The 13,828-nt window shown below is 40.8% G+C and overlaps 2 protein-coding genes across 2 annotated transcripts; one reads left to right on the top strand and one right to left on the bottom strand.

Annotated features, from left to right (window-relative positions):
- The first annotated feature begins 854 nt into the window (after positions 1–854).
- LOC135504861 (dynein axonemal assembly factor 3-like) lies at positions 855–7,717 on the top strand. Its single transcript, XM_064923762.1, has 12 exons — positions 855–900; positions 1,331–1,413; positions 1,909–2,015; positions 2,474–2,567; positions 2,772–2,926; positions 3,152–3,340; positions 3,538–3,660; positions 3,911–4,033; positions 5,944–6,106; positions 6,338–6,452; positions 6,702–6,776; positions 7,091–7,717. Exons 2-12 carry the CDS (start codon positions 1,332–1,334, stop codon positions 7,227–7,229), a joined length of 1,365 nt encoding a protein of 454 aa, XP_064779834.1. The 5' UTR covers positions 855–900; position 1,331; the 3' UTR covers positions 7,230–7,717.
- LOC135504862 (troponin T, slow skeletal muscle-like) lies at positions 7,711–12,980 on the bottom strand. The gene is made up of 9 exons (XM_064923763.1): positions 12,911–12,980; positions 12,397–12,469; positions 12,041–12,157; positions 11,357–11,434; positions 11,081–11,194; positions 10,767–10,876; positions 9,986–10,076; positions 9,804–9,844; positions 7,711–7,798 (listed from the first exon to the last, which is right to left on the bottom strand). The coding sequence occupies exons 2-9, from the start codon at positions 12,463–12,465 to the stop codon at positions 7,753–7,755; spliced, it is 666 nt and encodes a 221-aa protein (XP_064779835.1). The 5' UTR covers positions 12,466–12,469; positions 12,911–12,980; the 3' UTR covers positions 7,711–7,752.
- Between the last annotated feature and the right edge of the window lie 848 nt (positions 12,981–13,828).

Genomic DNA, 13,828 nt, shown 5'->3' with positions numbered 1-13,828 from the left:
CAGAAATGTTCCATATGCATTTCTCTCAAATATTTTGCACAAATTTGTTTACATCCCTGTTAGTGAGCACTTCTCCTTTGCCAAGATAATCCATTCACCTGGCATGTGTGGTATATCAATAAGCTGATTAAACAGCATTATCATTACACAGATGCACCTTGTGCTGGAGACAATAAAAGACCACTCTAAAATGTGCAGTTTTGTTACACATGTCCACCAGAGCTGTTATCAGATTATTTAATGTTAATTTTTCTACCATAAACCGCCTCCAACATAGTTTTAGAGAATTTGGCAGTACATCCAACTGGGCTCACCACATGTAACAGACCACATGTAACCACGCCAGCCCAGGACCTCCACATCTGATTTCTTCACCTGCATGATAGTCTGAGACCAGCCACCCGGACAGCTGATGAAACTGAGGAGTATTTATGTCTGTAATTAAGTCCTTTTGTGGGGAAAGCCTCATTCTGATTGGCTGGGCCTGGCTCCCAAGTAGGTGAGCCTATGCCTAGTCATGTGAAATCTATAGATTAGGGCCTAATGAATTTATTTGAATTGACTAATTTCCTTATATGAACTGTAACTCAGTAAAATCGATGCAGTATATTTATGTTAGTAAAAAGTCAAATGCAGTGTGAGGTGCTATGTCAATGTGCTAAATAATGCTCCCTATTTTGCCCAGAAATGATTTTGTTCAGTGACTTCAACTATACAAAATAAATAATCATTTCAAAAAAGTGTTGTGTTTCGTCTCATGCATCTCCTCTTCAGTATGGAAAATGCCGCAGTTACACAAGAGGGACATAGAGGGCGCTACTCTTCGTTATTTGAAAAGGGTTGCTTAGCAACACAAACTAGACAGAAAAGGTTTGGCTTGAAAGTGCCCTGACAAGAGAGGTGAGTTTATCCAAATGTCACGACACTAGCTAATTTAAGAAGCACCGAATTCAAAATACCTGTATTTGACTTGTGTTTCCTTTCCACCATTCATCATGATGAAAATGATTTATCTTCGCTCAAGAGTTTGTATGCATGGTAACAACATTGCCAGTCAAGTCATTCTGACATCTTGAGAAATTTACTGTAACGTTAGATAGCTAAGTTAGCTAGTAAGCTATCTAACTAACTTAATTGCTATAATTGTCTTGTTAACAGCATGCTAATATTTATTTGGAATAAGCTTCGTTGAAACTTGATCAAGTAAGTGACTGCAAGCTACCAGAGGAAGCGTTTTCATGTTTATATATTGATGCGCGACAAGGAAATTATACATTGCAATTTACCCAGTGGAAATAAAACATTTAACGTTACAACATGTCGTCTTCAGAATGAGCACTGGACGCACTATGGAGGGCGCGGGCTGTGTGACCTGGTGGGGATTCAGTCCTGCGCTTGACCTCCTGCGCAGAGGTGAGGATGACTTGCCTTGACCTTGTTCTTACCTACGTTCTTTAAAAAAAATAGAAATATCACAATATAGCTAATACATATAGAAAATACTTGCAGGAGATGTTATGTCAACGGCATTATCAGATAACATGAAGTATTATCGTTAGTGCTACATCTTCAAAAGTGTATCTTCTTATTTGTCAAAGTGAGATGTTATGTTGTATTTTTGTTTTAACCAGTGCAAAATGAATCCCTTACCCAAAACAATTGGGCACACACTGGTTGAATCAACATTGTTTCTGGGTCATTTCAATGAAATTACGTTGAACCGATGTGGAACAGATGTCGAATTGGTAGTGACTGTGAGTGAGCTTGGGTAAGGGATGCCATGGTGTCTTGCCAGCTGTTTGCAATAATAATAAGCCACAATATTGCAGATTGCTGCATTTTAATCCCAATGTAAATCAATCCCCTTGTCATATTAATGGTGAAGTCTCTCATCTCTCTCTTGCTCAGGCTCAGAGAGACAGGAGGGTGAGGTAAATGTTTTACTGGTGGGCAGTGGCGACCCAAGACACATACTCAAGACCATTGCTGGCCTGAGGGACACAGATACCCTTCATGTGAGTTATACCACCTTAATGTCTGACTGTCCCTGTTAGTAACACAATAACATCATAATGTCACTGCGCTATGTTAATGTAAGCTGTTTTTTCTCTGTGTTGGTTGGAGCATGATAATGACTAGGGTGGGTCATCTAGGGTATTTGTATGTCTATGTGTAGTTGCCTGTCAGCACTCGTTTGTATAGCTTCACGTTTCGTTTTGTTAGTTTGTTCAGTGTTCATTCTTTAAATGAATAAGAATGTACATATACCACGCTGCGCCTTGGTCCTATCCTTATAATGAACGTGACATAATGGCATTGTGCCTCTTGAGTGCCCAAACCAAGGGATTTCAGTCTTTCATGTCTTCAGTGGTTGGACTGAATTTGCTTCGCCAATATTAAGTCTATGGTTATCTTTTTCGTACTCCGGTAAAAAATGCCAAATAAACTATCACCTGTCTCTGTTTCCTGGCAGATATGGGTGATAGAGAATAGCATGGACGTGGTGGCTCGACAACTGCTGCTCCTCTTTCTGGCTCTGACACCCCAGGAGAGCATGGGACTTCACGGTTAGTCCTTACAGCGATAATCCATAGACTATCCATAGAAACTGCAATAGAAAAATCTAAGTAGCCTTATATCCACTAATGGGATGCAAAAACGACATTCTTTTCTGATGCATGTTGCAATACATTTGGACCTTGTAGTATGTTAAGTAGGCTTTAAATCCTATTGTACTTTGTGTGCTTATTATACTGTGTCTGTATTCCCAGAAAAGACTGAGGTTTTCCTGGAGTTGTTTGGTAACAGTGAGGTCCGCAGTCAGACAGAGGAGACACTGAGACACGTGGCGACAGAACTGTCTCTCTCAGTCACTGAGACACTAGAAACACCCACAAATCCCTGCCTGGACACCACTCATCTCAGAGTGAGAAACTGTCTGTCTTTCTGCCTACCTGTCTGTCAGAGTTTATATTTCAATTCTTGGAAAAATCTACCATCACAATAAATTTGGGGACAGAGTGAATATGAGGAATCTTATGTTGATAAATGACCGCTGAGCTTGTAAACCAGTGTTCTTCCACCGTTTCCAATGCTTCAATTATCCATCATCCATAAATCCCATTTCACTTTTACCTTTAAACTTTAACAGTTCAAGGAGCGCGACGATTTGGACAGGATATTCAAACAATGGATCCACCCTCCCCCATCTGCACATTCTGCCCATGTATCAATAGCCAAGGCCTGGGACGGCCGGGTCCGGCAGCACCTGGGCACCCGCTATGACTCCAGGGTGGGCTGCTTCGACTGGGACCTCACCATGAAGCTACACCAGAAAGGGGTATGTATGTGTTAGCCTGCAGGTCCCATACATGGCCTGACAAAGATAGTGAAGTTGGCACATTTTGGGACATGCCTAGGTATGTGGCATAGTGCAGCACAATCATGTGGATGCTTTTGACACCACACTGATTGTCGGTGAATCAGACTATTGAAGTCCTCATGTTCTTTCCCTTTCCCGCTCTCTCCTCACATCAGTGTGGCGTCATCAACAAACAGCACTACAAACTGTGGAGGGAGCGGGGCGTGGCCTTTGAGATGAGGGAGGGCATCTATCAAATGGCCAACGAGAGCTTACTCTCTACGAGAGTATTCAGTCATGTAAGTTATTGTTTCTTTGGTAAAACTATCATTTTGACGATTTTGTCAATGCCAATGTTGGGGTAAAGAATGGTAGTGTATCATTACCCTCTTCCTCCTTCCTTCCTTCCGTGTGTGTGTGTGTGTGTGTGTGTGTGTGTGTGTGTGTGTGTGTGTGTGTGTGTGTGTGTGTGTGTGTGTGTGTGTGTGTGTGTGTGTGTGTGTGTGTGTGTGTGTGTGTGTGTGTGTGTGTGTGTGTGCCTGTGTGTAGAGGGGTGACAAAATGGCACTGAGGGGATACTGGGGAGACATTGTGTCCAGTCCTTACCTCTCCTTTGGCATCGAGACAGATGACGAGAAACTGCTGCAGAAACAGAATGGGCAACACGTCAAGGTAATAACATTGTCTAAACATTGCAATTCTTTATATTAACTTGTAATAATATTGTGTTTATTGTTAAAGGGAAGATATTGAGGAGATCATGCCTGAGGTATATCCAAATATTATATCTCAAAAATAATTAAGCTTTATGTCTTTATCCTGTTATCCTGTATGTATGTACAGTACCAGTCAAAAGTGTGGACACACCTACTCATTCGTGGCTTTTTCTTTATTTTTTACTATTGTCTACATTGTAGAATAATAGTGAAGACATCAAAACGATGAAATAACACATATGGAATTATGTAATAACCAAAAAAGTGTTAAACAAATCAAAATATATTTTATATTTGAGATTCTCCAAAGTAGCCACCCTTTGCCTTGATGACAGCTTTGCACACTTTTGGCATTCTCTCAACCAGCTTCATGAGGTAGTTACCTGGAATGCATTTCAATTAACAGGTGTGCCTTGTTAAAAGTTAATTTGTGGAATTTCTTTCCTTCTTGATGTGTTTGAGCCAATCAGTTGACAGACACATCTCAACATCAACTGTTCAGATGAGACTGCGTGAATCATTGAGATGTTTTGGGATGAGTTGGACCACAGAGTGAAGGAAAAGCAGCCAATAAGTGCTTAGCATATGTGGGAACTCCTTCAAGACTGTTGGAAAAGCATTCCTCGTGAAGCTGGTTGAGAGAATGCCAAGAGTGTGCAAAGCTCTCATCAAGGCAACTGGTGGCTACTTTTAAGAATATCAAATATAAAATATATTTTGATTTGTTTAACAATTTTTAGGTTACTACATGATTCTTTATGTGTTATTTCATAGTTTTGATGTCTTCACTATTATTCTACAATGTAGAAAATGGTCAAAATAAAGAAAAAGCCACGAATGCGTAGGTGTGTCCACACTTTTGACAGGTGCTGTATGTATGTTATTTTTTTAAATGAAAAAAACATGTTTTCATCTAACCATTTTTATTCGTAAAGTACCTTTCAGATAGAAAAATCATGACAGGCTTGATAGAAACAGAAAATTGTCAGCAAACTTTCTTCGATGTTGACAATTTCGGGAAATAAATTTGGCGACAAATGGCAGTGGAAACGCTTTTTGACACAATTGTTTAATAAACGTCATGCCGAAGTAAACTGCAGTCACTTGATGCTATGTTGTGTGGTCCTGCCACTAGGACTTGGAAAAGCATGCAAAGAAGTCTACAAATGAAATACGTTATAATGACCTTCATAGGGTGGTGACAGTGCAAGTTGAAAGCTTGATGCTCATTTCCATTAAATATCGAATGTCCTAATTTGTTTACTGGTGACATGATTATCAGTGCTTGGCTGCCAATTGAGAATTATCCCACTGGGCACAGATGTCAATTCAACGTGTATTCCGCATTGGTTCAACGTAATTTCGTTGAACTGACGTGGAAACAATGTTGATTCCAACAGTGTGTGTGTGTGCCCAGTGGGATTGTTTTCTGAGCCATAATCTCATCATGCACTGTATCTGCGAGCCGTTGGCAAGAATGCATGTGCTCTCCAGACCAGAGTGCATGTGCTCTCCAGACCATGGGATGGGATGGGTAAATAATTTGCTGTTTTTGTTAAATGTGCACGACAATACTTTTATTCGTGGTAAAACCATTGATAGAGTTAAACATGGGATGGGATGGGTAAATTAAAAGTTGTGTGGCAAATTTTTGTTAAATGTGCACGACAACATTACACACCGTTTTGTATTCGCAAAAAAGACAAGTTTGATGGAAACCTCAAATGTGAGTATCTATCGAATATTAGAATATTTGGCTTGAAAATCTTTTGATAAATGAATGGAAACCTAGCTAGAGATATGATTTAAAATGTATCCATTTATTTCCCCCTCCCTCTCATGCAACCTTCTCTCCATCGCTGACAGACAGCCCAGGATATCTCGTATGTGAACGTGCAGGCGCTGTTCAAGTCTTTGTCCTGTAGAGGGGGCACTCCCCCTACTCAGGCATGCAGTGAGGAGGGGAAAGCGCTTGTAGCACTGGAGCCAGTGTCACAACCAGAGGCTAATCACAAATCACAAATCAACGGTAAAACTCCCAATGCTGAACATTGCCTTGAATAACACTGTTGTATACTATGTCTTGCTGCACTAAGCTATAGTATATAGTCTATAAAGTTGGTGTTGACTGCAAAGTATTATACCATATAACTGACACAGTTAAATACTGTACAACCCACTATTACACTATGTATTTTATCCGATAAAATGAATTGTATTATGTATATTTATTTTATCTTATACAATAAAACCATTTCAGAACTCATGCACCTGAATGGGGTGTCAGTGACTTTCCTGCCCCTGGACTCTCTCTCCAAGCTGCCAGAGAAACAGAAATACTCCCACTTTTTCAACAGCATCTACTGTGCTGCCAGGTACGCCAGCAACGTTCCCTATTCATTTCAAACCATCGATTATCACACAAGCGTATTTATAAAAACCTATTACCGTTGTGAACTCCATGACCTGGAATGAGGAACAGTGTATTATGTGAAACTCAATCCCTTCTTGGGATCCTCGCTCGAGCAGTGAGGTTTACTGTGGTTCCACGGTTCTGCTGCCAGTGAGTTTTATAGCCTGTATCTCTCTCTCTCTCTTCCTCATTCCTCTTCTTCACTGTGAAGTATGGTGCACCATTTGAGCCCGACACTGAGACAGATTGCTGCACCCAAAGCCACCCTCGTGGTGGAGCTGGCCAAGTGAGTCTCTGTCATACTTGTGGCTGTTGCCATGGCAACAGACTGGACATCTAGACAAGACAGATTTACTTATTGTATTTCACTCATTGTGCAATGCTCATTATATTTTACTGTGTTTGCAAATCAGTTTGTATTCATTCACCCACACAATAATTGTTTAATTGCATATCATACTTTTATTTGCAATTAACATAAGAATATACACTTAAATTGTCAACGGGTGATTTGCTGCTATTGACAGGCCACGATTTTTCCTATCAATTATTCCTGTGTTTGAGGCTGTTCAGTGACCGTGTCCTCTCCATATGTCTCAGGTACCTCTTGGATCTTACCAAGGAGCAGGAGGTGGGGTTTGCTGAGAAAGTCGGGGACATCGCCAAAGAGGCGGGGTTTGAGCCCTCACAGGAGGAGAAGAGGGATGTTTATGCCACGTTCGCGCTACAGGAGGAGTGAATGTGTTCTATTCCAGCAGACACTCTACGCTTTACTCCTCTGACACTTTAACCCGTTTGATTAGGTCGGTCTTCAGTACTGCAAGAGGGGCAGAGGTGTATACAGAAAATATGTACAGACGAGACAATTCTGTTCATAGCTGATTGAAAACAAAGGTAGCATTTTGTGAGAGTTCAATCACATTTTAGGCCTGTTGGTCCGTCTGTTTTGATCTTAATTCTGTTAATTGCCTATTAAATGAGAGCATGTCTGCTTCACGAATGAGTCCAAGGACCTGTAGGTGAGTTGTACCCATTTGTAGCCTACCCAATTCCCTCTAGTGTTACAGAAGTAAAGATAACTTGTTTTGTTAAATATATACATGTTTTAATGAGTACAGTGATACATAGAATCTGTTTCAGTTAATGTCACACAGTAAATCGTGTCACCTCAATGGGTTCAAGAGAAAAATTGAGACATTGTTTTTGTAAAGCGTTCCTGAAACAGAATGTGGTCTTCTTTCTTCACTGCTTCCACTGTGTGCTCACTTCCAGCGACCTCCAACCTTTCCCTTACCATGGACCTTTTTACTGCAGAGATAGAGGGAGCTTGGGTGTGAAAAAAGCAGAGAGTTTTCTAATGATCAATTAGCCTTTTAAAATGATCAACTTGGATTAGCTAACACAATGTGCCATTGGAACACAGGATTGATGGGGGCTGATAATGGTCCTCTGTACACCTATGTAGATATTCCATTAAAAATCTGCCGTTTCCAGCTACAATAGTCATTTACAAAATTAACAATGTCTACACTATTTCTGATAAATTTGATGTTATTTTAAATGGACAAAAGAATGTGCTTTTCTTTCAAAATAAGGACATTTCTTTGTGACCCCAAACTTTTGAACGGTAGTACACATACACTACCAGTCAAAAGTTTGGACACACCTACTCATTCAAGCGTTTCTTTATTTGCACTATTTTCTACATTATAGAATAGTGAAGGCATCAAAACTATATAATAACATGGAATCATGTAGTAACCAAAGAAGTGTTAATAAACAATTCAAAATATATTTTAGATTCTTCAAAGCAGCCACCCTTTTCCTTGATGACAGCTTTGCACCCTCTTGACATTATCTTAAGCAGTTTCACCTGGAATGTTTTTCCAACAGTCTTGAAGGAGTTCCCACATATGCTGAGCACTTGCTGGCTGCTTTTCCTTCACTCTGCGGTCCAACTCATCCCAAACCATCTCAATTGTTTTGAGGTTGGGTGATTGTGGAGGCCAGGTCATCGGATGCAGCACTATCACTCCTTCTTGGTCAAATAGCCCTTACACAGCCTGGAGGTGTGTTGGTCATTGTCCTGTTAAAAAACAAATGATAGTTCCACTATGCGCCAACCGCCAACCAGATGGGATGGCGTATCGCTGCAGAATGCTGTGGTCACCACGCTGGTTAAGTGTGCCTTGAATTCTAAATAAAATCACTGACATTGTCACCAGCAAAGCACCACCACACCTCGATGCTTCACTGTGGGAACCACACATGAGGAGATCATCCGTTCACCTACTCTGCATCTTACAAAGACACGGCGATTGGAACCAAAAATCTCAAATTTGGCCCAGGCATGTCTCTTATCGGTGTCCTTTAGTAGTGGTTTCTTTGCAGCAATTCCACCATGAAGGCCTTAATGCACACAGTTTCCTCTGAACAGTTGATGTTGAGATGTGTCTGTTACTTGAATTCTGAAGCATTTACTTGAGCTGCAATTTCTGAGGCTGGTGACTCTAATGAACTTATCCTCTGCAGCAGAGGTAACTCTGGGTCTTCCTTTCCTGTGGCGATCCTCATGAGAGCCAGTTTCATCATAGCTCTTGATGGTTTTTGCGACTACACTTGAAGAAACCTTCCAAGTTCTTGAAATGTTCCGCATTGACTGACCTTCATGTCTTAAAGTAATGATGGACTGTCGTTTCTCTTTGCTTATTTGAGCTGTTCTTGCCATAATATGGACTTGGTATTTTACCAAATAGGGCCAACTTCTATACACCACCCCTACCTTGTCAAAACACAACTGATTGACTCAAAAGCATTAAGGAAAGAAATTCCACAAGGCACACCTGTTAATTGAATTGCATTCCAGATGACTACCTCATGGAGCTGGTTGAGAGAATGCCAAGAGTGTGCAAAACTGTCAAGGCAAAGGGTGGCCACTGAATAATCTCAAAAAACATAGACTTGTTTAACACTTTTTTAGTCATTACATGATTCGATGTGGTATTTCATAGTTTTGATGACAATGTAGAAAATGGTCAAAATAAAGAAACCCTTGAATGAGTAGATGTGCCCAAACTTTACTGGTACTGCATTATATATCCTTACATAACCTACATTTCCTGTCCTCTAACCCTATTCTGCTTTCAGGTATTAGAGGACACATTCAAAGTTTGAGGAGTTGGCACAGCATGCAAATTGTCATAAACCTGCAAAGAATGCTAAAATATTTTGTTTTCTTATTGGAAGCTGATTTTAATGTATGTTCTATAATCATTCAGTGCTAAGGCAGACAGAATTGGAGAAATACACTTACAATTTCTGGGCATGAGAAATTCTATTCAGAAGAACGTTTATCTGCAAAAATAATATAAAAGGCATTTCAACACACATACCAAATATTTTAAGTGCTAACCAGACTAAAGAAGACATTCCAGGGGGAAACTACACTGAAACGTTAACGTAAATAACTGTGGTGTACAATCACAGTCTCCTCACCTCGTATTTCTGTCGTCTCGTCTTTTCAGTCAGGTCAAATTTATCTGACTCAAGCTGGTAAATCCACTCCCACATCTCTTTAGCTCTCTCCCTGAGAAGACACAGAGCATTAGGAGTCAGAGAAGGGGGACTTGTACTCTCAATCGCTGCTCACTCAGGTGAACAAGGACTTTGATAATGCAAGTGAAGTTCATTGAAGCCTACTATTCCAACGCTGGAGATGAGAAGCAGGTACAGGGAGTCAACATTTAATATAGCACAGACATTGACCAGCGTCAGCACCGGGTACCGTAACGACATACAAACATTAATCCGGAAGCAGGGAACAGTTTGGGAACAGACAGATATAGGGGAGGTAATGACACAAGTGATTGAGTACAGGTGAGTCCAATAATTGCTGATGCGCGTGACGTGGGAAGGCAGGTGTGCGTAATGATGGTGGCAGGAGTGCATAATGCTGGGGAGCCTGGCACCTTTGAGTGCCAGGGAGGGGGAGCGGGAGCAGGCATGACAGAAGGCTCTGGCTCCGATTTTAAGTATCCCCTTTCACTGCTTCAACAAAAAATAATACATTCTAATCTCTAAGAGGACATGAATTCCCTTTTCATACTATCATCCTAACCCAAACTGTACTGGGCTAACTCAGTTCTTTTCTTTTCAAATTGTATTTTAATCTTAAACAGCACGGTCCAGGACCTATGGCAGATGCGTAACCAGGCCAGCGCAGTCCAACTCGGCTCAGCTTGGCTCGGCTCAGTAGTCCGAAAAGGACATCACTGACCTCAGGCCGTCCTCTCTCAGGTTGTCAATGGCGAGGGGTTTGCGCCTCTCTGCCAGTGTCTTCTTCTTGATCTCCCTCCCTGTTTGTCTCTTCCCTCTCCTCTGCTCTGCCTGAGGGGATGGGGGGGAAACATCACCCACAACTTGATCAGTGAATAAACCAGTACTACGAGGGTTAATTCAGTTAACACATATTTCACACACATTTTCCCTCTTATACTGTAAACGCTTACAACCAACAAAGTGTAAGAATTGGTAAAGATTATGCTTCACAGCTATTCCACTTTGTGTCTGCAATATCATTAGCATTCTGACCTTTGCCAAGAAACCCCCAAAGTGAGCCCCCATGTTAGAGAGCACTTTCTTCTTCTTGGCTTCATCATCCGCCCTTTTCTTGGCTTCCTCGTCCTCTTTCCTCTGCCGCTCTTCCTGAGTAACAAAAGTAGAATCTTTTTACAAAAGTTTTATCATATCGACACGTATTCAATTGATTTCTTTGACTAATTGTTTTTGACTGCCAATGCACATTTACAACAGGTGCCTCGATAGTGCTAGCTTAAGCAGTTGCTCTTTATTGCGGCTTAGGCCTACCGCAATTCTCGTCTGTCTGTCCCGTTCCTTTTCTGCTCGCACACGCTGCTGCTCCGCTCTCTCTGATCTGCGGTTGTCCTGGAACAGAAACCGGGTGCAGACTCGCCTCGTAATAGCCATTAATTCCTTAATTTATACATACCACGACACTAATCACATATCAGCCTTTCCCTAAACACATACAGTGCCTTGCGAAAGTATTCGGCTTTTTTCAGGCTTCAAACTGTAATTGCAGCAAAAGGTGGGGGCTGAAAAGTATTAACCAATCGGGGGCTGAATAATTTTCACAAATGCACGCCCAATTTTTCCGTTTTTGATTTGTTAAAAAAGTTTGAAATATCCAATAAATGTCGTTCCACTTCATGATTGTGTCCCACTTGTTGTTGATTCTTCACAAAAAAATACAGTTTTATATCTTTATGTTTGAAGCCTGAAATGTGGCAAAATTTCGCAAAGTTCAAGGGGGCCGAATACTTTCACAAGGCACTGTACATATACATTATTCTCGGACATAGACTTGTCCATGGAGAATCAATGTATATACTGTATACACTAGAGAGTGAGAGAGAGAGAGAGAGAGAGAGATGCCTGCAACAAGCACATTAAATGAAACATTAAACAAAACATACAGGATAGAAGAGAGAGCGAGTGAGAGAGAGTGATGGGATGGGATGATTGACCTACAATCCTGTCCTTGAGTCCAATGAGCTCTTCCTCTTCTTTCTTCCTCTGGTCAAAATGGACGTCGATCAGGGTCTGCAGCTCCAAAAGATCCTTCTCCATTCTTTTCCTGTGGATGTCCTGTCACAAACCAGAGTTAATGAATACAAGTAGTAAATCAATTAAATGGTCTATATATACACACATATAAGGCACCATTTTCCACAACCCAGGTTAAGTTAACTCCCGGACTAATAAGCATTTTCATTGGAGACTATGGAGAATGCTTTTTTGATCAGGACCATGATCAATCTGGGTCTGGGAAACTGTCCGTAAGTGTGATCAGAAAAGTAAAACAAAAACACAGAGATAAAACCCACATGTAGGCTCACGTCAAAGTCCACCCTATCCCCCTCAGGATTTTTGGGGGCAGCGAGCTGGGAGACCATGGGCCTGTAAAACAAGATGAAGTAAATGAGTTACATCAGGATTAAACACACTGACCACCTAAATGCCAAACTACTAAATATACTTAAATTGCTACTAAAGTATTTGCCTTTGATAAACTGTGCATGTTGTACTTTGTACTGTAAAGATACATTCAATTCAAATTGTTCTATTTAATTATATGCTTTGTATTCAGATACGATATGAAATCAAACTTCAATAGACGGTTTTACCAGATACAAATTAGGCCTAGTCCTGTACTAAAAGGTGCTTTCAATAAAGATTCTCCATTGAGAATATTTTTGTTGTCCAGCACTAGACCTAATCTGTCTGGGAAACCGGCCCCAAGTGTTCTGTGTCATGACAGAGCAAATCCTCAAAAGAAAAAGAAACACGACTTAATTCACAAATTTCGCAGCAACTGTTGACTTGTGAAGACAGACATACTTGTATTTAGGACGCTCCTCTTCTTCTTAGTACATGGAGTGGAAGAAATGACAGAGAAAATCAATATCGAACCAAAACACAACTAATAGTTTGCAATGGTCGATTTCAACGTCCTTGTAGGTAATTGGGTTGAGTGGGACTGGGGATACCATCCTTCAAATTCATTTTTTCAAATGAGAAACAGATATTACACACCAACAATTAACATGTTTACAATGGTGAACAAACTATTACAAAATAGGTAGGAGGGGAGAAAGGGAAAGTGAGACAGTGTTAGAAGATACTTGAAGTCAGGCAGGTATGTTTGTGCACAACTGTGGTGTGTATTCATGGGTGCCAAGGGAAGCATAGCTTCCCAAAAAAATTGACCAAGATAAAAAAAACCATACAAAATAACTTATCTTTCGTCTCAATGTGTTTCAAAAATGTTCTTCAATTCACAAGAGGCTGTTTCGCACTGGTGAAAGCATACGAGAGTTTCAGTATGTATAGCCCATCTATCTGATGCTCTCTGGTCAAAAAATAGTATGACATTGTTGCTGCCCGTAGCATTGAATGCAAGGGAAGCCAGCGAGCAAAAAAGTATAAAATAAGAGCCAATCAGCCAATGAGTTAAACTGAGTGAGCTCAGCTGTGAATGGTCCTGGCGCACCAAAAAAAAAGGAATCAAGGGAAACCAGTTTGAAGCCAAACATCATTGACAGAAAAAACTAGAATTGTTGCGTCTTGTTGTGTCTATGTCCTCCGGTGGCTAGCGAGCTTAAATCGTCCCTTTCTTAAATTATCCATGGATGTAGATAAGGATTTGAGCTTGTGGTTTTACTTTATTCTCCATACTGGCCAATGATTATAATGGCGATTCTGATCCAACCATAAATTCATACATTGTGCCCTTTGGCCTTAGAGGATGGCAGTTCA

This window comes from Oncorhynchus masou, chromosome 18, assembly GCF_036934945.1.
Source record: "Oncorhynchus masou masou isolate Uvic2021 chromosome 18, UVic_Omas_1.1, whole genome shotgun sequence".
Taxonomy (NCBI): Eukaryota; Metazoa; Chordata; class Actinopteri; order Salmoniformes; family Salmonidae; genus Oncorhynchus; species Oncorhynchus masou.
Note: the sequence above shows the minus strand (reverse complement) of the source record. Positions and strands in the feature narration are given on the sequence as shown.